This window comes from Neophocaena asiaeorientalis, unplaced genomic scaffold (assembly GCF_003031525.2).
Source record: "Neophocaena asiaeorientalis asiaeorientalis breed wild unplaced genomic scaffold, Neophocaena_asiaeorientalis_V1.1 scaffold226, whole genome shotgun sequence".
Taxonomy (NCBI): domain Eukaryota; kingdom Metazoa; phylum Chordata; class Mammalia; order Artiodactyla; family Phocoenidae; genus Neophocaena; species Neophocaena asiaeorientalis.
The window spans coordinates 7968587-7995090 of record NW_020173037.1 but is presented as its reverse complement, the minus strand read 5'-3'; the positions used below and the strand labels follow the sequence as shown (position 1 = coordinate 7995090).

General features: G+C 41.7%; 1 protein-coding gene and 1 long non-coding RNA gene across 3 annotated transcripts in view; one reads left to right on the top strand and one right to left on the bottom strand.

Annotated features, from left to right (window-relative positions):
* CLVS1 (clavesin 1) overlaps positions 1-9500 on the bottom strand; it is a 140626-nt gene extending 131126 nt beyond the window's left edge. Inside the window, exon 1 of the mRNA XM_024742548.1 lies at positions 8098-9500. Coding sequence (XP_024598316.1) covers positions 8098-8552 — 455 coding nt within the window. The 5' untranslated portion in view covers positions 8553-9500. The remainder of the gene's footprint in view (positions 1-8097) is intronic.
* The window catches only part of LOC112398141 (uncharacterized), a 123357-nt gene that overhangs the window by 73903 nt on the left and 22950 nt on the right, over positions 1-26504 (top strand). The gene's annotated exons all lie outside the window — the stretch shown is intronic.

Here is a 26504-nt window from a genome sequence, read left to right as displayed (position 1 = left end):
AAGCAGAACCTAACACACCATTGTAAAGCAATTATACTCCAATAAATAAAGTTGTTAAAAAAAAAAAGCTCTTTTATGCTCTTGCAAAAGCTAAAGGTGAACCTCCATCAAGTGGCTTATTTATAGTCTGAAGACTTACATCCCACCCACTAGCTCAGGGTTTTACTCAGAAGAGAAAACCCACTTAATGCGCATCTCCCACCACCGTGCTGTCGAGACGCAGGCCACGCCAGCCCTTTGGAGGCTGCCACAGCTCAGCAATAACCGGTGACGTCTGAAGGAGCTGGATCGCCAGCATATCCTTTAGCTCCATCACGTCTGGCATGAGGCGACGAGGAGAAGCTGAATGCCTGTCCAGAAAAAAGTGTGAGTGGGAAAGCGCCCGTTCCCTGAGAGCAGATAGATCCTCGGTTGATTTCTTCGTTGCAAAGTAAACATGGCAGTGTCCTTGCTCTCAGAATACTGGGAGGGGGGGCGGGGGGGCTTGTGTGAGATGCCATTCTGGGATGCGGAGCTCCTTTGGACCTTCAGGAACTCACCCAGAGCTGGCCAACTCTAACTGTTCAGCGCGTCTCTGGAATGCATGGAGGAACGAGTGAACCTTGGATTCATCCCGCTAAACAATAGCAAGTTTTACAGTAGATAATTACACTATAAAATGGTTAACAGGGCTTGTTTCCATACACTGAACGCTAATGGTGTGTCAAAGACTCCGCCAAGGTCTTCCCTGGTGGCGCAGTGGTTGAGAGTCCGCCTGCCGATGCAGGGGACACAGGTTCGTGCCCCGGTCCGGGAAGATCCCACATGCCGCGGAGCGGCTGGGCCCGTGAGCCATGGCCACTGAGCCTGCGCGTCCAGAGCCTGTGCTCCGCAACGGGAGAGGCCGCAACAGTGAGAGGCCCGTGTACCGCAGAAAAAAAAAAGGCTCCGCCAAGTGCTTTGCCTGTATTATCTCGGATCCTCACAGCAACCTTAGCTAGGGTTACTGCCAGGTCCCATTTGAGAAAGCCGAAAACTTAAAGAGCTACATCACCCAGAGTCACATAGCTCACAAGTGGTAACGCTGGGATTGAACCATACTCTTAATCACTGGTCCCTAACCTATGGACCCAATTCTCATAAGTACCATCTCATGAGGAGTCGATAAACTGCACATGGGCCCTAGTATTTTCTGCAGCCTGAATACATTACAGGCCCAGCTCTTATGTATAGTTATTTTTCAAGTGTTACGCTACTGCATTTAACAAAATACTAACCACATAGTTAAAAAAAGACTAGCAAGTCTTGTCTGTTGTTCAGCACCCCACCCATCTTATTTGCTCAAACTGAAGTGATGGGTCCCTCTCCACTCCCTTTCTTCCCACTCTTATTAGGGACTAGACGGGCCCTCCCCATTGAGCCTCCAGATTCATCTCAACTTCTGGTGCACCCAACTTGCAATGCTCATCCTTCACTGTCTGAGCCCCACGGGAACTCACGAGGAATGGCTTTGTTGTTTACACCGAGACACCCTGGGCTTCTTGGCTAGGAGAGGGGGCTGAAAGGAGGCTGTGAAAAATCTTGCATTTGGACCCCAGGGCTGCTTTGCCACTTAGCAACACACCAGTGATTCAGATTTTGATTGTAAGAAGCTCTGGAAGCTTTGAGTTCAGGGTAGGAATGAGACCATAGCTAGGGTTTCATGGGAAGGCATAGTCCTCCTATTCAGACAGACAGGAGAAGCATTTCATCTCTTTTATAGATTACCTACACACATAACATAGATCCTTGCAGGACTATGGTAGGAATTAGAAATTATATGTATCAAACACTTGGCACAAAGGCAATTAACAAAGGGTGTTGCTGACATTGATGTTAGGACGTTTTTAGACACGCCCCATCAGGGGTTCTCACAGTGGGTTCGGCTCCCCTAAGGGCTTTGGAAATATGAAGGTGGTCGTTCAGGTGATGACGGCACCTGGGGCAGGGGATGCTAGACATTCCCAATGCTGGACACAGTCCTGCCCATTAAGAGCTAAGCAAATGCCAGTTGTGCTTCCTTTGAGAATCTCTGCTCTTAAATCTTAGATCCTCTCCACTGTGGTCGTCTTCATCTACACCCTTGTCTACCACCAGGAAATCCACTTCCAGCCTTTGAAAAGCTCCGTGGATATTCTGAAATATCTAATCACTCAGGAGCTGAGCAGTGAGCTCCAAGTGTCTTTGCAATGAGCTTGGAATTGGGAGCCTTGAGTCTCAAGTTTTTCCATTGATGAGTCATCATGCTCCGTGTTTAGAAAGTATCCTCTCCTCCCCAAACCTCTTCTTTGTTATTTGTAACTTAGTGATACTGAAACTCCTCAAATGGTTATGAGCATCGCGTCAGAAAGTGTACGTGGAAATGCTTGGGAACCATAAGGTCCTAACAGCTGTATAGAGTGTGGATGTACAAAATTATACACTGTAATATAACTGACTAGGAACCAACTTAAGGCTCTTCCCTGGAGAAATCTGATTGGCCTGAGCAATGCTGTGCTGAGCCATATTGGAACGCAAAGCACAAGGAGAACTCAATAATTCTTATCCTGCCTTCTTGAAAATTTGGATATTCTGTTCATCAGGAAGTTTTGTTTGCGTTAATTTTGATTCTAAAAAATATTTTATGACAATGTTATTTCCTTTGATTAATGAAGTGTTTCAGTGCCCCCTTCAATTTTGCATCCCAAGCAAATGCACCAACCCCTCACCCTTGTCCCAGCCCTGGGGCTGAAGCCGTGGCTCAGGCTCCCTGATCTTCAATCCAGATGGTTGTGCTTCAGTGCAAATCTTTTGTCCCTGGTTCTGTATCTTGGGGAAAGAGAGCCTACAGGATTCATTGCCTTCTTATAATAACTCTGTATACTCGAAGGTAGTAATCAAGCTGTCCATCAGCTGCCTTTTCTCTCTGCTGAATTACCCTAACGTGGCTCTTCCTTAGAATGCCTCAGCCTCCTCAAAGAACCAACTTTGCAACTAATTTTCCACCTGGCTGTTTTTTTTTTTTTTTGCGGTACGCGGGCCTCTCACTGTTGTGACCTCTCCCGTCGCGAAGCACAGGCTCTGGACGCGCAGGCTCAGTGGCCATGGCTCACGGGCCCAGCCACTCCGCGGCACGTGGGATCCCCCCGGACCGGGGCACGAACCCGCGTCCCCTGCATCGGCAGGCGGACTCTCAACCACTGAGCCACCAGGGAAGCCCTGGCTGCTGATTTTTGAGCTTTCAGTCGTGGGAAAGAAACAATACACTGATAAAAGAATGTCCAGTGTAATTTTATATATTTTGATTTACAATGCATTTCCAATTGTTTTGTCCCCCATTAAAGTACTTGGGGACCAGCTGGTCTTGCACATGGCACCAACAGATACTACTGGAGTCTATTGTGGGGCTTGTATTACCTGGACTGCTCCCCGCCAATGCTTTTCTGATATCCTGAGACTATAGTAAACATAACAGGTAGGGACACTAAGACCAGGTGACTTCTTAGAGCCTGCCAGCCACAACTGAGCTACCTTGGAGGACTTTGGAGCGTGGTGGCTTGGGGTCTTAGCTGTACTGTCTGTACTTTTCAGGAGGAGGCAAGTTAGTAATGGCATCAAATTCTGCTGCCCTTAGAAACAACATCTTGTGACCTGATATCCTAGACACTTGCCTGCTTTGAGGTTTTTTTCTTAAGAAAGAGCTGCCATTTATTGACTAGAGCTAATCTGTGATCATGGTCCTCCCCACTTCACAGGTGAGAAACTGAGGATAATAAGAATTTAAGCAACTTGCTCAGGATCACATAGCTGGTTAGGAGGCGGCTGGAATTTGAAGCTGGCCATCTGGCTTCAGAGTTTGTGCATTTAACCACTAGCCTATTCTGCCCCTTGGACACCATCAACTAGAGTACTTGGGGTTAATCCTTGCAACAGCTCCACATGCCAGGTACTAGATCCATTTCCATTTGATAATACTGAGGCTCCAGAAAGTAAAATAACCTGACCAATTTTTAGCTCTTTTGTTAACTGAGCAAAATCCAGAAAAAAATAGACGAGTTCTTCTGTGCTCACATTTTCCCCTTGGTGGGAAGGGCATTCCTGGGCAAATCAGGCTGTGTGGCCCCATGCAAGTATGCAACTCATAAAGAAACAAGAAATAGACGTATTTTTTATCAGATCTTAGGGGACAAGTCGCGAATTCTTGCCAATGTTGTTAGGAATTTAGGTGAAAAAGATCAAAAGGCTCATTGAACAAGAGTGTTTCCTTAGGTCTCCATTACACACCAGGCTCCGGAGCTGAAATGTACACTCTACTGAACCTGGAGGTGCCAGGTTCATTGTGTGAATGAGTAGATGGGTGCTGATTTAATCTAACTCGTTTCGGTCCAGCCCGGCAGCCTCAGGAAAGACAGAAGTCGGCTGAGGAGGCCAGTTTGTGCTCGGAGGCTCCTGTGCTCTGTGGGCACACCTAGCCCTGCACACGCCCCTGGAGGGTGGCACTTCTCATCACTCACTGTTCTGGGCTCTTACTCAGGCTGTCTGGGTCTAGATGAATGAGATTTACATCGTTTTAATAAATATTAATAACCATTTTAATCTCAGTAAACCTTTTATACAAGGCGTTCAAATCACTTTCCAGTCATCTCGGGCTCCCCACGAGAGTCAAGTAATCATCCTGCAAAGCTGTGCTAACTCTTCAGCCCTTCAGGGTTCCATTAGGCTAGGTCTGTGTGACAGGGAACACTTCTGGGGAGAAAGCTAACAACTGCTGAGGATGGGCGAGGGGCAGCTCACACTCGTCAGCCCTCTGCTGTTCTCAAATATTGTACGCCTGTCTCTATTTTTAACTTATTTACCATCTGTGCTCTATTATATTTGTAGTGGGAGGTTTAATAGTGTTTGCGATAATACTAGAAGCTAACATTAGTTGTTCACCATGGGCCAAGCAATGCGCTGTGTACCTTAAATGCCTTGTTTCATTCAGTCCTCCCAACTACATCATTAGATAACCATCAAGAGGTTGCTTGTCCCAGGTCATATAACCAGTAAATCACATGACAGCATCCAGGTTCAAATTGAGGTTTGTTTGCTTCTAATCATCTTTGGCTATCAGTAAGATGGCCTTATCGTTCACCTTCTTGTTAAAGCCAAAGTGGTTTGGAACAAATAGTATTCTACAATTTGAAACAAACGGCCTCAAGTAGACCCAGCTTTGGGAGGGGTAGGAAGGGTGGAAGAAAGAGATTGTGTGTGTGTGTGTGTGTGTGAGAGAGAGAGAGAGAAGAAAGGATTACTTCAAAGAACCTAGTGAATCAGGAGCCTATAAAGTGAATTTTAAAATCCCTCTCCATCCATAGGATCAGGCTGAATGAGCTTCACATTCATGAGCCATTAGAGCTAGAAGATATCTCAGAGATTACCTAGTTCAAGCTTTTTATTTTACACCTGAGGAACAGAGACGTGAAGTAACTCTTTCAAGGTTATCTTAATCATAAAGATTTGAATTATTCCCTTAAAGGCTTGTTTCTTCTTGCTTCTTAACACATTTTGAGGTACTTACAGACCAAAGACTAATACAAAACAAGATATTTCATGATTTATCTCCTCCTGCGTCAATCATCGCTTACTGGTGTTCTGTGCGTCATCCGTCTTAGCAGATACAAGTTCTCCAACACGTTCAGCTAAGCCCAAATGAACTCAGCATGACCATTCCCCAGAATCATCACATTTTTCTGTTTCGAAATCCAAAATGTTCATGTGCCCTTTTCGAGAGGACAGCTGTTCCCTCTAGTTTAAGACTCACGTCCTGTGTTGATGGTTTACGTCTCAAAAGGAATTCTCCTGTGGTAGATGGGAGTTAGCTGTCTATGTGTTTGCACCATAACTGGACAGTGGGTGGCCCAAGGGGTTGTTTGCTGGAGGGACCTTGTATTTTCATCGTGTTCATCATGTCCTTGTGCTTTGGCACAAGCCCTGGCACAAAGTCTACACTTGTCACATGTTTGTTGAGTGGATGATATATGCGAGAATGTAAAGACCTGGAAATCTTTCTCATCAGTAGAGCATTGTAACAAGAGGCTCATCCTTAATGCTTATGGAATAACAGAACAGAGGCATAGCAGGGCAGCCCAGGCCTAGGTGCAGACCTGAACAATCTCTAGACTGAGAGCGTTAAAACATTCAAATACCTTTTCAGGGTTAGATTGCTCTATTCCAGTTCATCAGCCAGAAAACAGCCAGTGGTCCCTAAGGTGTCCCATACTAATCACCATTTTTAGGAGGAGGAATAGTCATATGAGGCACTAAAGGGGCGCCCTAGAAATTCCTTTTAATTATATTTGGGGGAGGGGCTCTTTGGTATATTTTTAAAGTTAAACGTATGTTTCCCCAAACACCATAATTTCAGTATGATCCCGCTGTGAGAGCTCAAGCCACAGGTGAAGTTTTGGAGATTAATTCATGCATTCTTTTGCATTCAACATTTATTGCCTATTGGACCATGTGCCCAAGAGATAGATAGGAAAAAGTCACAGTCTCCTGCTCTTAAGGAACCTGCAGTCTTGGGAGGAGGGATAAGAAAGAACACACAAGCAAACACGCAATTACAGTAAAGCTAGGTTAAGATAACTTGCTCTCAAGTCAACCCCGCTCTGTATTTCACTAGATGTGTGACACTGAATGAGTTCCTTAACTTCTCAAGACCTTGTGTCATCAAATGTAAAATAGGGATCATAGGAACACCCATCATGCAAAGTTCTTGAGTGGATTAAATGAGATAATATATGTACATAGAAATGCTTAGCAGAGTATGTGGTATGTTTTCAAAAATATTAACTAAAATAACAGTGGTTCTTATACTCCAACTGTAACTACTTTAACGGAAATATGTGAGCAGAGGAAGGCACCTCACTGAAACAGGTTGGGATGGAAGGTAGGTAAAGACTACCTTCCCGAAGAACCATAGAGATAGGTGTGAGTCAGTAGGCAGGTTATGTCCAAGATGGTTGGACTTGGCATAAGAAATGGTTGATCCCTCCCTTAAGTAGCTGGTGGGGCAAGTCCAGGGGCTTGGAGGCATGTTGAAACCTCAGCTATTTAAGACAAGGCTTACACTTCCAACCAGAGAGCATGAAAAAGGGCAGAGGGTGAAGAAGAGCAGGAGATGCAGAAGGTGGATCATACAGAGCTTTACTTTACTTGGAAGACCCTGCAGGTCACTGAAGAATTTTAATGAGAGGAGCGACGTCACGGAATTTTGGAAGGGTTACTCTGATGATGGTAAAGACTACAATGGCTCAGAGGAGACTAGACCAGAGGCAGGGACTCCAGTCAGGAGGCTGTCTCAGTGATGCAGGTGAGAAAATAATGAGAAATTACGCTAGGGCAGTAGCCATGGGGGCAAAGAGAGTGAAGAGATTTGAGGTGGTTTTAAGAAGAAAGGGGTAGCACTTGGCAATTAATTGGATGTGAGCAGCAAGGGCAAAGGAGTGGTCCAGGAAGACACCCAGATTTCTGGCCCGAGAGACTGGAGGGATGGAAGAGCGGGGAGAGTGGGAAAGATGCTGCACTCACTTGGGACATGTTGAGTTTGCGGTTCTTTATAGGACTTTGCGGGAGAAATGGCTGGCAGGCATTTGGATGGGAAGGTCTGGCACGCAGAAGAAAGGTCAGATATTAAAGTCATGGAGAGGATCCAAGAAATTAGTTCATGTGTTAAAAACACTTGACTTAAAGCCATCTACTGAATCCATTTTTGTTGTTGTTAAAGATGAGAACCCTAAAGACAGAATATATGGTTCTCCTAGAAGACCAGATTTCAATTTTATTAAAACAAATGACCCACTTTGATGAATAGAATAACTTCTGAGGTCTCTTACAATTCTAAAACTGTGATTCTTTTGTTCCAAAACATTGCTGTGGATCTGTAATCACCTATTGATGACAGTAAAAGACCTGTGGCCTTAAAATTCTCTTTGTGGACGTGTAGAATATATACTTTTAAATAAGAGCCCGTGACCTGTAAAGGCATACAGCCCCAAACATGCAGTGACAATGCTTATGAAAAAGAAAAAAACAAATAAAGACACTATCTACATTTACCTACTCTGATCCCAATTGGCTGCAAACAGCAGAAGAATCTTCCTGCCATAGTGATCGCGGTTTTCCAGCACTCCAGGGAACCCATCGATGAGGGCCCTCTTAATGCCAGGATCATCAGCCTTGAAGTTTTTGAACATGTCCAGGTTTAGCTGGCGGTACTGGAAGTACTGGGCCAGGAGTCTAAAGGCATCTGCTTGGTGAAACTTCCTGGCTCGGAGGAATCTCAGGATGAAGGCATCATCTGTGCGTAAAAATCCAATGTCAGGCCTGGTGATGACCATGTCCCTGACTTGCTGGATATCCTGGTGTAAAACGTCTGGGTTTTCATTCAGTTCTAGGCGAGCTTTCTCTATAGTCTCTGGGCTGAGTCCAGCCTGTAAATGGGTCATCTTGGCCAAATCTCCTTTCCAAGTGCTTAATTTCTGATATTTGGGAAGAAAAGAGACTGGTCCCATTCACGTGATGGTCTGCTGAAACTGTGGCCCATTCAACAGTTTTTTTTACTACCAAGCTGCCACGGAAACAGACAAATAGAGGGTCTTCTTTCTGTTCCTGGAAAGCAGTAGGACATTCAGGTCCTATGTGGTGGCGGCCATCCCGAAGAGAAGCAAAAGCGAGGCCATTGCTTACTGCAAAACAAATGCACACAAGAGAAACAAACAGAGATGATACAAAGAAAGTCTGGGTAAGTTAACTGGAACTCAGAAAAGCAGTATATTATGCTGCAGGTCTGATCAGAAGAATAAAGGGTATATTTTCTTTAAAAGAGGATACTTGGCCTAATTTTATTATTGACAACTTCAGTGTGTAATATGCAAGTATTTGCAATACGTTTAGGAAGTTTTTAGTTACATTGACTAGTTAACATGATAGCGTATGGTCAGATTAGTAATAGATTGCTTTTTTATGAATCACCCGAGAAGAGAGAAAAATCCTCCTCTGTTACCGCCTGCTTTATGGGGCCATTCACAGGCTTCCTATCCAGAGACATTATGGCCTCCCATTAGCTTCTTTTCTCCGTTTCTTTCACAGAAATATGCCCTCCCCCACCTGTTTTAAAGGCAGCCATTTGCAGCTTAACAATAAAAAGGGACTTTTAAAAGTCACCCTATTTTCACCCCACAGTACCTAATTACTCAAAACTAAACTCAGTAAACCGGAGCAGGGAGGAAAGGACAGGCTTATGGCTGGAAGCTTGACCTTCAGTCATCAAATTCAACAGCAGTGAGAAAGGGTCTCATGTGCGGACATTTACAAGTGGTTTTACTATTCTACTAAAGACAAAGGGACTTGAGGACTTCCCTGGTGGCGCAGTGGTTAAGAATCCGCCTGGCCAATGCAGGGGGCACGGGTTTGAGCCCTGGCCCGGGAAGATCCCACATGCCGTGGAGCAACTAAGCCCGTGTGCCACAACTACTGGGCCCGCATGCCACAGGTACTGAAGCCCGTGTGCCTAGAGCCTGTGCTCCACAACAAGAAAAGCCGCAACAATGAGAAGCCCGTGCACCACACAAAGACCCAACACAGCCAAAAATATAAATAAATAATAAATAAATTTATTTTTTTAAAAACAAAAGGCAAGGGGACTTGAAACTCTTGGTTGTCTCCCTACCTAACCCAATATCCATATGGACTTAAAAGTCATTTTTTCGTATAACTTTTCTGTTGTCCTGAGATATTATTTTACTTATGATAATGATTGTTTTTTGTTTGTTTTGTTTTTCCCTTGGTGAAATAAATTTATTTATTTTTTATTTATTTTTTATTGAAGTATGGTTGAATTATAATGTAGTGGTAATTACTACTGTACAGCAAAGTGACTCCATCATACATATACACATAGTCTTTTTCATATTCTTTTCCATTATGGTGTATCACAGGATACTGAATATAGTTCCCTGTGCTCTACAGTAAGACCTTGTTGTTTTTCCATGCTATATATACTAGTTTGCATCTGCTAATCCCACACTCCCAATCCAACCCTCGCCCACCCACCTCCCCCTTGACAACCACCAGTTTATTCTCTATGTCTCTGATTCTCTTTGTTTCACAGCTAGGTTCATTTGTGTCATATTTTAGATTCCACATATAAGTGATATCATATGGTATTTGTCTTTCTCTTTCTGACTTGCAATCCCAATCCTGGGCATATATCCAGACAAAACTATAAGTCAAAAAGATACACACACCCCTATGTTCATAGCAGCACTATTCACAATAGCCAAGACATGGAAACAACCTAAACGTCCATCGACAAATGAATGGGTAAAGAAGATGTGGCCCATATATACAATGGAATATTACTCAGCCATAGAAAAGAATGAAATAATGCCATTTGCAGCAACATGGATGCAACTAGAGATAATCATACTAAATGATTGAGTGTTTTAATCCCCTTGGATTTTTCTACCTAAATGGTATACAGACAAATGCTCATATTATTTGCGTCTTTAATATAAGTGTTTAAGCTCTCTCAGACATTGGTTTGGTCTAACTTAGAAGTTCTAAAAATCAGAACATATTAGGTTTAAAAAAACTTGTAGGCATGCATTTTTTCCCTAGCTTTCCTAGATCAAACAGTATATGCAATAAGAGGCAGAATATTTACTTCCAACCTAATTATTAATGCCATATCGTACAAAATAATTTTAAAGACAAAAATGATTCTTTTACTTAATTTAGGACTAGCAGTAATTTCTTCAGGGAGACAGTCACCTCACACATTTCTGCTTTATATTGCCTTTGTGATATGGAGGAGATGAACTAGTTATCAGTTCAGGTAACTAGTATTCATTTTCAAGAATGAATATAGAATAGTAAAAATTTTTTATTTACAGAATGCTGGTCTTGTAAACTAATTTGTAAGAAAGTAGCACTTAGCTCTGTAATGTGTGAAAATAAGAAGTATCACGGAGTCTTGATTCTCACTGATTCTTAAGGACTTAGAATAGTAAAGGAAAACAGTGCAATGCACTAGTCCCAGGATTGGAAGAATCTTTAAAATCCGTCTAGTTCGACATCCATCTGATTTTTAAATTCCCTCTCTATTAGCCTCACCACACCGCTTCAAAATTCATCTCTACACCCATTGCAGTCTATCCTTGATTGCTCTCACCAACCAATGACCAGGATGATCGTATCATTTATTATCCAAATTTAGGCACCAGGGGCCACTAATAACAATAATGCTCAACAACAGGCATAAATGGGGACATTTGCGAGCAGACCCAGACAGATGGTCATTCTACTAGCGGATGACCTGTCTGCTGCTGCCTCCAGTAGACACATTTTGGTAACCTATTATGGGCGACCCCATCAGCAGTTGATATTGATGGCTTCATCCTTCTTAAAGCTCTCCCATTTTCCCGCTCTTTTCTGTGATTCCATATACCCTATTTCTCTCCTAACCTCTATCCATTCCTGTTCCATCTTCTTCTGTGCTCACCACGTCCATATGCTATTTTCCAGGATCCAACCGTGACTTAACCACCTGCGTGTGAATAACTTCAGTCTATAGCTGTCTCCTGATCTTCAGGCTTACTTACACATCCCAGTTGCTCACTGATCACCCCCACTTAGATGTCCCCTAGACGCCACAAACGCAGTGTGTTCAAAACTGAACTAATCGTAGTTCCTTATCCTGAATCTGCGCATCCACCTCCGTCTCTTACTGACTGACATCATCTCTGTGTAGTTTCCCACGCTAGAAGCCTGGGAGTCAACTATTATTCCACCTTCTCCCTTACCGCCCACATCCAGGCAATCACTTCCGTAATATTTCTTAAATCTTCCCTGTTCTTTCCATCCATTTTCACTGTCTTTGTGTAGACCGCGTCTCCACTCATCTGTTTAGTTCTGCAGCATTCTCCCTATGGTGCCCTTGCGAGCAACCTTGCCCTTTTCTTGTCCATTCTCTGTACCGCAGTTGAAATCTGCTCATGTCACTGCTTGATTGACAGTGATCAATAGCTTCCAGTTGTCCTAGGATGAAATATAAAACTCTGTGACATGGTTTCCAAGACTCTTCATCATCTGGTCCCTATCTGTCTCTCCAGATTCACCCTCCAGCCATGCAGCCACACCGAGACACCTGTAGTTTCTTCTCTCTTCTCTGGGCCTTGGCAAAAGATGCTCCCTCTGTCTAGAAAAACCACTGATTAACTCCTCTTTCCCCTTCAGGAGTCATCTTGGAGATCATTTTCTCCAGGAACCCTCCCTCACCTTCAGAGGTCACAGGGAGCCCTCCAGCCCTGACCACACCACATTTTATTGCCATGTTCCTCTCTCCCCTCTCACTCTGAACTCCTTGCACAGAATCTCATTAATTACCTGGATCTTACTCATCTGCGTATTGCCAGCACAGCGCCTGGCACACAGAGGGTCCGTGCCATGAGCAGAGCCACTCTGTTGTGTTCACTGCCTATTCTCAGTGCCTGGAACTGTGCCTACACTGAGTAGGTGCCATATACCTACGTACATAGAGAACCAATTAATAAAGTAGGCAAAATGTTGTTTTAACAAGTAAGTGGTTTTGCCTTCTGTTTGGGTACCTCTAGGACTGTCTTCCTTAAATGAGGGTGTGGCAGCTGCCGTTTAATTTCCTTCCTCATCTACAAAGTCGTTTTTTCCCAGAAGAAGTTAGCCTAGGCACACTGTACTTCAGATCATTGCCTCTTTGAAGCATGCTGGGTGCTATTCACGGTTCCAGCCATGGCACAGCGCGCTCAGAGCACAAGGCATAGCGAAGGCTCGTCCCTGGCAGAATATTTAAAGCTGCTGGGAGCAAGTTACTTATCTTGCAGTTCAGGGAACTCAACAATGTTTCCAAGATAAATTACTGTGAGTTCAAGGGGAGAGTTGAGGTTGCATTTTTCATGGCCCACTCCCACACATAGTTATGCCTCCAGTCTATAACCTCTGAAGTAAATTTGTCTCAGTCTGTATCTTCGTTCTGTGCTCAGCACACAGTGGAAGCTGCCGGGGAGAATACCCAAGCCAGGGTCACTGGGTTCCATACTTAGGATGAAATAGACATTTTCCATTAAAGGCGAATCCTTCATTTCAGAAGTCTGAATAGACTGCTACTAAAAATAACAGCTTCAATTGATAAGATTTAAGGCACTAAAAATGCTGTGCTATACAAGAATGTTCTCCAGATGTAGCATTTTCAACTGTAACTTTTTTTGTTCACATGAAGGATTTGGTTCTCATTCAACTTTTCTGAATTGGTCAAACAAGTATAAAGGATACATTGGACTAGGTATCACCTGAAGAAGTAGGAGCGGTTTCTGTCCTGGTGGTAATAAGAATTGCTTCAATTTGTTATTTATTATAACTGTATTTATGATGTCCCAGGCACTTGTATACTCTCTTTTTTATATAGTATATTATTTAATCCTTAGAACAACTATATGAGATGAGTATATTATTGTCCCCATTTTTCAGCTGAGGAAACAGGCACAGGAGATGGTAAATGACTTTCCCTAGGTTACACAGTTACCAAGAGTCAGAAGGGGGTTTAAGCTTAAGTAATATTTCTGCTGTCCCATGTTCTTTATGACTGTGCTATTCCATCCTTATATGTAGCAGAGAGGTTCTAGTATTTACCACTTAAGACCTATGTGACCTTCAGCAAGTTACCATCCCTGCCAGAACCTCACTCTCCTTCCCTAAAATTCCATCCAAATTCACTATTCTGTAAGCCTAAACGTGCCTAAGGGGTCAACAGACATTTTTAGGGTGGCCTAACGCCATACCTCACAAATGTCCAGTTACCATCTTGTCCTCATATTTCATCAGCAGATGGCTGGAACTATTTAAAATCTACCTACATATGACTTTTCCGGCTATCGTTGATTTTTGCTCTGCCTTTACGTATTTTCCTATGGCTAAAATGACAAATCCGAGGCCCTGCCATTCTACTTGAAGGACTGATATGTCGGCATGCCTAGTAGAGTTCCAAGCATAGCCTGGGCATCGAAATGTGCTTGATAACCCAAGGGGGCATAGGCAGGTTCCTGTGAGCCTCGGAAACTCTCTCTTCCACTGCTGGGTGGGTCCGAAATGATTATTTATTTAGAGATTGTTTCAAATACATGAAGAGTAACTCATTACACTCTCTGGGGAGCCCAGGGTAGAAGCTTACTTCCATTTCTAATCCATGCTTTTTCTAATGAACTAGAAATTTAGGTAGTGGTAGTTTTGTGTGAGGGGGAGGAAAGAAGAGTCTCCACATCATGACATTTGAAATCATGGCATCCATAGATTCCAGATTCATACTTCATCTCAAATTTACATTAGAAAAAATACGTATTTGTGTATTTCCTCATATGGAATTCAATCTTACGAAAGTGTATTTGCACACGCAGACTTATAAACACATACCCTAGTCTTTATGAACCAAGGGGTCTAGGTGGAAAAATCATTTCAGAAAGTATAATAATTCAAATGAAATCTATTTTGGTTATTTTATAATCTATTATTCTCATTTATTTCATTATCCTTAGAAACACACATTAAATATAGGATAACAATCAGAATAATAGTAACCGTGTCTTATCTACAAATATGTACATATGTGTATCGTTATTTCAAAGCATTTTACATCAATTATCTACAAATATGTACATATGTGTATCGTTATTTCAAAGCATTTTACATCAATTATCATCTACAAATATGTACATATGTGTATCGTTATTTCAAAGCATTTTACATCAATTATCTTTTTTCATCATTACAATGATTCTGCAATAGGTAGAATAAAGATAATTCCCTGGGAGATGCTGAGAATCATGTGAAATAATGTAGGTTAAAGTGCTTTGAAAATGAAAAGCTCCAGTTTACATTTACTGTAATATTCTTGTTGATATCATACTTCTGTTGTCTCCAGGTAGATAAAAGGATGTTGAAGCCTAGCACAGCTAAGCACCAGGCATTAAGTTAGATAATGAGCTAGTGTTAAAAGTGAGGGGAAAAAACAGACAAGTATTTGTGACTACTTGTTAGGTGCCTCGGGCTTTGGTATTATATAGTCTAATCTCCACACCAACCTTTAAAGCTAGGTTATTACTTATTAGATAAAAGGATAAATCTGAGATTTAGATAGATTAAGTATAGGTGGAAGAGCCAAGATTCATACCAAACCTGCCTGACTCAAAGCCTGTGTTCTGTCCATTGCCCTACCTTGCCTCTCAGAATAGGTGCTTTCTCTTTACCAGCCTGGGTATCAGTGCCCTCAGACTCACTCACACAGCAAGCACAGACCTACACCCCATCAATCCTAAGGAAGAACATTTAAGGGATGTAAAATTGGCCAAATTTGGGAGGAAAGAGTATATTGTTGTCATGACCAGAAAGATGAAATCTATAAATCCTAAATATTGTTTGAAACATAAGAACATCAATAACTAATGAACAATACCTCAAATATTTATTGCTTCTGAATGTTCTTGATAATGCAAAGAACAATTTTAAATACACATCAATTTAAATTAACACAGATACAAAATGAGAAACTATACCTATATTTGTTTCATGGGTTTCTTTTATAAGAAAAAGATGGAGAATGAATCTCAGTGATAAAACTTTCCACATGGAAGTCTAATCAACTACCTCAGCCATCAGTAAGTGTGAAAGATGTGTTTCAAAATTTTAAATGTATATTGAATTAGGTTAACCCTTATGGCTCTTCACCTTTCTAAAATCTCACTTCTAATTTTTTAACTGAATATGTATTTCCCCCTAGGAGTGCTGAAAGGGACTTTTACACTGAATGAAATAAAAATAGATGCTGCTGATATATCAAAACTAAAATCAAAAGTCACAGTGAGCAAAAATCTTTTTTTAAGTACAATTCTATTTGAAATCTTTCCTGAAAGGTGATATGCTCCCTTACTGCCAGTGGAGCCTATATTTAAATCTCAGAGGTCGGTTGATTACAATATTCTATGATGCTGACCAGAAAGGAATCTTATTTCCAAGTGATGAATTTGAGATTGACCATCAGGGTTTGTAGGACTCTCTGCATAAGTACTGGCAAGGGGACATAAGCCTCGTGAGTAACAAATTGAACTCCAATCCATTGGCTTTCTATCAAACATTAGCCAACTTGCAGATATGAGCTATCTATACCCGGGGCAGGGAGAGTAGTCTAGAAGGATAAAGGGGAGACCTTTAATCATCTGAAAGTGTAGTGTGGCCAGATTTAGCCCCTGGCTCATGGTCAACTTTCTGTTGCCTTTAGCTCAGTAGTAGCCCAGGGCTTGCCCTTGCCACATAAACATTCATTGTATAGACTCCCTTGGCTCCCTTTAAAATAGCAACTGAAGGGCTTCGCTGGTGGCGCAGTGATTGAGAGTCCGCCTGCCGATTCAGGGGACGCGGGTTCGTGCCCCGGTCTGGGAAGATCCCACGTGGCGCGGAGCGGCTGGGCCCGTGAGCCATGGCCGCTGAGCCTGCGCGTCCGGAGCCTGTGCTCCACAACGGGAGACGCCACAACAGTGAGAGGCCCGCGTACTGCAAAAAAAAAAAAAAAAAAAAAAAAAAAAGAAGGCATATGTTCTTTGCCATTACTTCTCAAAGTATATGGTCCATGGCTGAGCAGCATCCGCAGCTCCTGGAGCTTGTTGGGGTCTCAGATGTCAGGACCCACCCAGACGTGCTGAATGGTTAGCAGAATCCCCGGTCAATTTGGATGCCCATTAATGTTTGAGAAGCACTGACCTAAAGGATTGATAATCAAAGGGGTTGAGAAGGTGGGTTAATTACCCCTGAATTCAGAGCTCACTCTGTCTGCGGACAGCAGCGCTACTTTGTCCAAGAGGAGAGTAAAAGCACTCCCAGTGTGCTTTTGGAGCACTGACACTTCCTTTTGGAGCACTGACACTCATAAAAGATCACCTCATTAATTGTTCTCAAACATGCTGGCATGCTCTATATACCAACCAAAAGCAATGAAGGGAGGAAGGAGGAAGGAAGCAAGTGAAAGCAAGAGAGAGGGAGAGAGAAAAGGAAAGAGAGACAGATCTTACATGTTTAGTTTGATTTATTTTGTCCACACATAAGACTAGATGTCTTTTATTTATAGAGCCTGGGACTGGAGTTCCCAAGTGCCATTTCCAGGCCCACGGATTCTCTCTTATTCCCTCCAAAACTACAAACTAGTGAACACTGAGTACACTATGTACTTGACACACATAGAGGTGTGGAACTTTACGTAAGACATGTCAGCAATAACACAGGCTGAACTGACATGATGTTATTCTAAGGAGAGTAGATGGAGAGAGGTCTGAACGATACCTACAAATTGGAGATGTGGCTAAAAGTGTCCAGAAGACAAGAGTAGATCATCTCAGACACATATGGGGAAAACCCTACTGGCTCAGCAGTCAGGAAGAAGAAAGCTCACAGAGAATTGAGCCCCCCGCACAGAAACTTTCATGTGATAGCAGGTCTGTAAAGGGGGAGAATAGGGTTACCCAGCCAGACACAAGATGATAAGGGGCTGTGGGAATCAGCAGAAATAGTGGCGAATAATGAACTAACTTATTAACTGAATAAATGAAAGCTTTTTTATGGAGAGGAGAGTGACCAGTTGATTTCTGCATCCATGAAGAATCAAGCCAAAGAAGATAAACCTTCCATTAAGCTAAGAAAAACTTGGATTGAAAAATAACCACAGTTTTCTCTAGAGAGATGTACACTTGGGGCTGACAGTGGAGGCTACAGTCTTAGACTAATACTGTGGATCTTCTCCTGAAATTTAGTCCAGTAAATAAACAACTGGATAAAATGAACAATAATCAAAACAATAAAAATTTGGGAGAAAGATGTAATGGGGGAAAGATCCCTCTTAGCTTAAGGGGTATTTCTGGGCTGATTGCATGCGGCCAAATTTCATACTTTGTGTACCCATTCTGCTGTGTTACGTCCTCTGGGTCACCATTTAACGGGAAAGCAGAGAAGATCCAAGTCAGCCTGGATCCATTTACTAAGGATGCCTCTGCTGGGGAAATGTGTAAAATCGTGAATAGGCTTCTCAGGGTTACTAAGGTGTCCCTTTGTGAAACCTGCAGAAGTGAAAAGACACCACCAATTCTGGAGTTCTAGATTCCCCCATTTGGGAATGAATGACCTTCCAGCTTGATACTCCATGATTCTAAATGATGCACCTCTCTGGGAACATGTCTACAAAAATGTTATGATGCCACTCTGCTGGAAAGTGCGTTTTCTGTTCACCTTTAAATCCATCATAAAAATGAGAAAGTTCTGTTATTGAAAATATGGAAAAAGCAAAATATCCCTTAATAGAAAAAACAAAAGGGGAAGCCAGGATAGTGGCACTTTAGAAAAATTAATGAGCTCAGTATAATATCTTAGTCAAAGAAAAGCATTGCTTCTGAGACAGATGCCTGTAAATCTCATGGAAGCAGCATTGTTTTGAAATTTCCCCAGCCACAGGAAATCGTATGAGGCACAGGAAGACGTAGCATTGAAGGCACTACATTCCTGGCCTGAGTTTCTAGTTCAAGCAGCTAGAACTGGCAGTATATACATTTTTAAAATTTGTCTGGGCTGAACCGGTCTTTGCAGACAGATAAGGGAGTTTTAAGAATCTGGTTGCTTGGGGACTTGAGAAGTCCAGTTTACTGTGGATATTACCAATCTAAGGACAATATATAGATGACCAGATTTCCTTCCTCTCTAAAATCCATTTCACCAGGTATTTTCACTAGTTTTCTTGGTTTGAATTCAAAAGTGAGTGAATTTTAGATGCAGATAGAATTAATTCATAGCAGTAAATAACTTTTGACAAAATGCTACTATTCCTTATTCAAGAAGGGTATTTGATGTGAATTTTTCCTCAAAACTTCTTCCAGCAGTTCCTTGTTTGTGACTATTTTTTTTTTGACAATGCCTCTGATAATGAGCAAGCTGATTTAGACAAAACTTGCTTCTTTTTCTTTTTAAAGAGGCAGAATAAATGTACAACGGGGATTTTTTAATCAACCTTTTCTGTGCTTTGGTTTAAACTTGGTTGTTACATGTGACTGACATTATCCCCATATGAAATTATAATCCATCTCATTTTTAATAAAGATGTTGATTTTATGAAAAACAATTTGCTAAAAACTCCAGCATTTTGCTGTTTGGTAACAATTGATTAAATGAGTACCCACGAAAAGATTTTTATTTATGACAGGCTCGGGCACTTATTTTCTGAGGTTTGTTAGCTCTTAAAAAACAGATGATCCTGGCTAAATCAAAGAGGTGCTATGACTTGTGTTTGTACCCTCAAGATATCTGAAGACCCTAACTTCCTTTCAGCTGAGATAGAAAATCTTAGCACTCTAAAAGCAGAACCTGGTAGAACACAGTTACATAAAATGCCTTTCCCATTTTTTCCCCACTCTATTACCCTTTACTATTATAGGAAAATGGTGTTATCGCCTGATTACTGAGAAAGCACACAGAAATCTCGCCTTCCAAATCCGAGTCAGTCCTTGACTAGGATGAACAAAGCCAGGCCATCTGCTCTGAATATCATTACTACTTTGGCCATTTGGGCAAGGGATCTATCTTCTCTGCTTCAAAGAGAGGTTTTAGATTGGAAAATTGAAATTAAATAAGTAGACAGGAAGAGACATTTGGACAAATAACACTTTCCAAAGAGAGCCCTATTTGTTAGGTTCTTATCATCATGATCATTTTAATTTTCATTCTGGACACAGAGTTAACCTTTGGGGTCTCCATTTTACAAAACATTTCAGTAAAAAACTTAATTCCAGAGTTTCTGCAATAAACGCTTAGGAAGGAAAACCAGCCTGTGGGTGAATATGAGTCATCAATCACCCCCCCTCCGCCGCTTCCTGGTGGCTCTCCACTGGGAAACCAGGAACATGGATTGAGTTTATACAGCTATTTCACCGGAATAATACTATACCGCAGGCCATGTTAATTTCCTGAACTAAACAGTCCCTAATCTGCTGAAAGGCAGCTGGCTAACTGCTGGTGTCTGGCAAGTGCCCCATCTGTCCCCCTGCCCAGGGTCTCTCTCTACTGTCTTCACTTTCCCGTTCTCTCAAGCAGGCGTCTCTTTGTTTTCAGGGGTGTAGTCCACCTGAACTTTCCTTTCTATGCCTGAAAACTTGGGCTCTTTTCCTCTATCCTGCGGACCTGCGGCTTTGTCTAAGTGACAAGGCACAGTTGTGTTGACTGTAGTTACGACGCTGGTGATGGTGGAGATCATGACGGTGATGGTGGAGATGGGGGGCTGATGGTGTAAGGAGCGCAGGCTGAGCGGGCGCCGGGGGCGGGGGGGGGGAGGATGGACCAGGGAGGGGGTGGAGAGTGGGGTGCGAGAGGGATGGAGTGAGCAGGGATTGCAGATGGGAGCTGTCCACGCACCGAAGTGCTGAAACGCCGCAGCCATGGCATCACAAGAGCGGAGAAAGGCGGGGAGGCGCTGCAAATATAGAAGGGAGAAAAAAGGCAACAAATACCTTCACACGGCCGCCCAGCCTTGCTTTGGGAATGTGTTTCTGCAGGTGTCCTCGTTGCTGAGCTGAGTGGGTGAGATCCCCTATTCTGGCAGGTTCGGGCTCAGATTTCTCTAGAAAGCTGTGAATGAGAGCCCTGGCTCTTAGGGGCTGTGATTTTGGTAGGAGGCGTGTGCGCCCGAGACTCTGTCCTTCTGTATGGAGCCTGGCTTTCCCCTGGGTCCTAAATGCCTCCGCAACGTTGGTTTTCCTCGGTTCCGTCAAGACAATACTAAGAATTATTGTAATTTTGTAACATCTGGGACAAAAAGTATTTACTTACCATTACCCCCCGACAGACACATTTTAAAAAGAAAACCTTTTAAACAGATTAATGCAAGCGCTGAAACAAGGCTCTCTGGGACAAAAAGTATTTACTTACCATTACCCCCCGACAGACACATTTTAAAAAGAAAACCTTTTAAACAGATTAATGCAAGCGCTGAAACAAGACTCGTGTGTGTGTGTGTGTGTGTGTGTGTGTGTAAATTTAACAGATGAGTCCCCCGACAGACACATTTTAAAAAGAAAACCTTTTAAACAGATTAATGCAAGCGCTGAAACAAGGCTCGTGTGTGTGTGTGTGTGTGTGTGTGTGTGTGTAATTTAACAGATGAAAAAGTATCACAAACCTATAGGGGAAAGGATGGATTATTTCATTAACAAATGGTGGTAAGAAAACGAACGATTTGGAAAAGGCTCAAATTAAAGCCCCATCGTACCAAATTAATTCCACCTAGATTAAAGAGCTAAATAAGAAAGTAAAATAAAATTTAGAAAAACAACTAGAAGAACATAAGAAATATGGTTACTGATTTCAGCATAGGGAAGGCTTTCTAAGCACCAGAGGAATAGAAGCAATCATCAAGAAAAAAGGGCACTAAGTTTGAGTGCATAAGAACTAAACAGTCCCTAATCTGCTGAAAGGCAGCTGGCTAACTGCTGCCTTCTCTAATTAATTTGCAGTCTAATACTTCTGATGTAAAAATGTCGCTAACAACGTAAATCTAAATGACCACTCGGAAAAAATTGCAGCGAATACATGATTCATACATGGAATATCTCATATATCAAAAGAAATACACTATCAGCCCAAGGGAAAAAAGACAAGCACATGACAAAGAATTCACTAAAGAAAGGTGAGTGCGTTATAAACCTATCTTTTTTAAATCAACCTCTCCCGTAAAGAGACACGTAATTTAAAATAGTGGATTTTGGCTGAGGGTTTAAATCTACTTAATATCTCATGTTGTTGAGATAACGGTGAGGAAGTGTAACCTTTCTATAGATCTATTTTGCAACATACATTGAGTCATAATATACATACATTTAGACCCAGTAATTCCACTTTATGCACCTTATCCTGGGGATATAATCAGATATGCAGATAAGGATTTATGTACATACATTTAATTTATAGGACCATAGAAACTGTCAAAAATAATGCAAGAATCACATTTGTGTATATAGCCTATAATATTTACAGCTATTGAAAACATATTTTTGAAGACTACTATAGACAAAGAAACATGCTCACAAAGTGGTAAGTGAAGAAAAAGCAAGATAGCAGATACAGTACCCCCCATTATAAAGTTTTCATATTTACTAATAAAAAAAGAAACATTAAATATTTTAATGCAGTCTTTTTATCATATATTTCACAGAGCCTTTAAAATTGTCAGAATTCTTCCAACGCTGACGTAGCATTATGTGTTTATTTACTTATCTGTATATTATCTCTCTCTCCAATAGAATGTAAGCGCCACGTGGTAGAAAATTTGTCTCTTCTGTTCAGGACTGCTTCCCCATCACCTAGAAGAATGCCTGAATGTCACAGAAGTTCAATAAATATTTGAGAAATAGAAAAATGAATGAACGAATGAATGACATAACCCCCCCCCACATACCGATATTTTTTAAAACATTTTATAAAGCTATGAATTTCATATAAAAAGTTATCCAAAAAGGTATAATACACCAAAACGACGTGAGGTTGCCACTGAGTTTCGATCACAGATCAGCTTAAAGGGACGTCTTCAAAAGTATAACTAATCATGGACATGACTTGCAAAGTAGCACTAAATGGGAACTTTTTAGGAGAGAAAAGTTTTCTCTAATTAATTTGCAGTCTAATACTGTTCACTTCTTCTTGATCATGATCCCTTTAAAAGCTTTGTAGACTTTCCTTTCTTCTCAGATGTTAATGTTAATTATTCTGCTTCTCTTCCTCCTTTCATCAATTTTATAACCACTAATAGAAATATAAACCAAGACCAAGACATAAGTGTTTCATTAGCCTATGATATAAAAAGACTTTTTCAAAGTTTCAAATGAATTTGGCTACCTTTGCTCAGCCTCTGTTCTCTTTCAGTTTTTTTTTCCACTGTCCATTGTGACTTCTGAATGACATCAGTGATAACTTAGCCAAGTTTTATTTGTATTTGTAGAAACAAAAATCATGTGTGTGTGTGTGTGTGTGTGTGTGTGTGTTGTATGTGTACTCTCCTTCCCGAGAAATCTTTATAGAAGAAAACTCTCCCCACTTGTATGAGGCTGAGACATAAACCCAGAGTGTTCCTGCCTGATGGAGTGATAGGACCTACAGAGATGGGCAGAGTAACCACGAAAGCTACTGGCTGCCAGAATATAGTCTTATATTCTGAAAGTTTTAGAAAAGTTTTAAAATTTACTTGCACTGATCAGAGTGAAAAAAAAAAGTTGTTTTTTTAAAAAACCTCACTTTTATTTATGATTAGAACAGATATACTCACTATATTACAAGATTTACTTCTTCGCAAAGTGCCAGTGAAAGTATACCATTTCACTTTGTATTTAAGGATATTATCCTTGTATTGTTTATCATAATACCATTCTACACTGCTTAAAATTTCTGTGTAAGAAAAACTGCCCTTTACCGAGTAGATGTGTCTTCACTGTGTTGGATCTTTTTGTTTCCAGGATCCAGATTATCTTTGCTCAGAGCCTTTGCTTGATAACTGTTAACCAGAGGCTTCTGTGATGGGTTTCTCTTCTTTCCTCACCCTGATTGAAATTGTTCTGATACTTGGCACGTTCTACTTACCCTCCATTTCAGCTTCTTGTATTTCTCAGCCGCCTACATATTTGTTTGCAGGGTTCCTCCATATCCCATTTGTGTATAAGTAGCCAATGCCAAGGGTTCAAGTGTAGTCTGCCCATCTGCTCAGAAGCATCTTTCCTGGTCCCTGACCTCGTGCCTGACATTCCTAAGTCAGTTAACTCATTTTCATACTGCCTTAAAGGACCCTGTTAATGTTGGATTTGCTGTGGTCTAGGTTCGGTTCATGGGAAGGTGCTTTCTGTGGCTGGCTAGTGACCGATGAAGGTTGTATCCATGTGGGAGTGCACTAAAGTCTAAGAGTCCAGGCAGATGGGATAATACCCAGAGAAATCTTGATATTTATAAGAGGGATGTTAGGATGACATTACAATGGTAAAATAGCACATTTCTAGACAATTGGATGTTTAAGGACTGGGTAATATATAAAGACTAAGGTCAAATTGCAAAAGTAAAAATACTTTACTTAGCCATAAGGATAATTCATTCTCCTTACGTATGTTATATATGTTTTGTAATGTACATCTCAATTTATTTATTTATTTTTATAAATTTATTTATTTATTTATGGCTGCACTGGGTCTTCGTTGCAGCACACGGGTTTTCTCTAGTTGCGGCGAGCAGGGGCTACTCTTCATTTTGGTGCGCGGGCATCTCATTGCGGTGGCTTCTCTTGTTGCAGAGCACGGGCTCTAGGCACACGGGCTTCAGTAGTTGTGGCTCGAAGGCTCTAGAGCGCAGGCTCAGTAGTTGTGGTGCACGGGCTTCGTTGCTCCGCAGCATGTAGGCTCTTCCCAGACCAGGGCTCGAACCCATGTCTCCTGCATTGGCAGGCGGATACTTAACAACCACTGCGCCACCAGGGAAGCCCTCAATTTATTATTATAAGAGATTGTCACTGATATTTTTACTATCTAATATGCATGCCCATGTTGAAGTTTTAGAGTTTGTATTAGTCAGGATAGGCTAGGTAATGCTGAAAGAACAAATGAACTCTACAGTGCCAGTGGCTTCCCACAGCAGTGTCTTCTTCCTTGTTTATACTTGTTTGGGGGCTGGGGGGAAGAGGAGCTGTGTCGCATCTAGTCACCTAAGGGCCAGGTGAGGAATTGGCACAGCAGGGAAGAACAATGCGTGGAGAACTTAGACCTGCTTGAAAGTAACACACATCTTTTCTGCTCACAGCCCATTGGCCAGAACAAGTCACATGGCCCTGCCTATGTAAAAGGGAGCTGGGAAATGTGTACAAGCACAGGGATATTTGATGAGCAGTCAATATTTATACAACAGTCTACCCTTGTGGTTACCAAAAATGTCTTAACTCACATAGAACATACTCAACGCATCTCCGAAGATTAATTTATTCACTACATCTAGCTCTAAGTTTCAGATCTCTAGGTTTTAAGGAGTTGTCTTATCCAGATGTGATCCTCTGTCCTAAAGATGTATTAAAATGCAAATAATTTGCAACCCATCTGCCAACATACCCAACATGTAACAGTAAGAGAGGGACAGGGTAACCACAACAAACACTCCCGTTTAGAAGGGGAAGGATGGGAGGATACCTGGCAGTCACTGAGCCCAGTAATTCTGAAATCACACTGAACGGGTGCGGCCAAGACCTCCTACACTGGGGTTTAGAGGGTTTTTTTGATTAGAGTCTTACTCTGGTCTCTGGGAAAAGCTTCTTATTCCTTTGTTCTCTGTGACGCCTGGCACCACATCTGAAAGATTGCTGTTTTTTCCATTATACACCTTGGCCGCATCCAAAATGGGAATTACAGAATATGCCCTTAGTTGAAATTGAATTTCCAATTTTAGTTTCAATTTCTGTCTCACTTGGGTCACAGCAAACATCCAGTTCTTTGAGTAGCAGTATGCGCTCAGGAAACCACACGACCACATAGTTAAACATTTATAAATTCCAGCATTTATTTCCTCCAAAGTCTAAATGAGTAAGCAAGCTAAAAAGGTGGTAAAGTGGTTTACAAACTGTGTCTCTGAATTGGTCAGTTTTTCTCTGTCTTGACCACTACCAGATATCTTCTGCTTGTTGCCATTTCAAGGGTTCTTGGAGAGATTCAGGGAACCAATGTCACAGGTTGCTCCATCACTGCTGTGGCAGGTTGGGTGTATCTTCCAACTGGGACCTGGACGGTATCGATATACCTCACATTCCATTGATTCAAGGTTACAACATTCAGTGTTGCATCCTTAAACTGGAGTGTTCATAGATCATTGTATTCTAATCTGTCCTGGGCAAGGTGACCATATGGTCATCAAAGTATCCCATTTCCTTTGGAGTGACGCGGGAAAACTTAAGATCAAATTAAGTTCACATCCAGTCAATTTTGCATGTAAGGCAGGTGTGAGCAAGTGTTTACAAACAGGATGAGGCATCCTTTACAATATTTTGGAAGATATATACTTCAACCTCCTTAGGGGATACAGCTTTCCAGACCATTACCTTCCATAGGGGTACGAGGGGGGCACACAAGTTATTTCAGTTCTCTAAGGCTCATGAATTTTTTATTCCAAGTTCATAGGTTTTTTGAAAGTATCATTCGCTGAATACTTTAGAGGTGCATTGTCTGTCTGGCTTAATCGGTTTCATATTATAATATCCACAGTATAGTTCTTTGGAGACATAGACTTCAGAGCTGCTATATTTATTTGCTTTTTTACCCCCTCAATATATTTTTTACCTCTCAGTATATTTGAGCCTCTCTGGAGTAGTAAGTGGTAAAGCCAGATCCTTTATCTGATCTTTT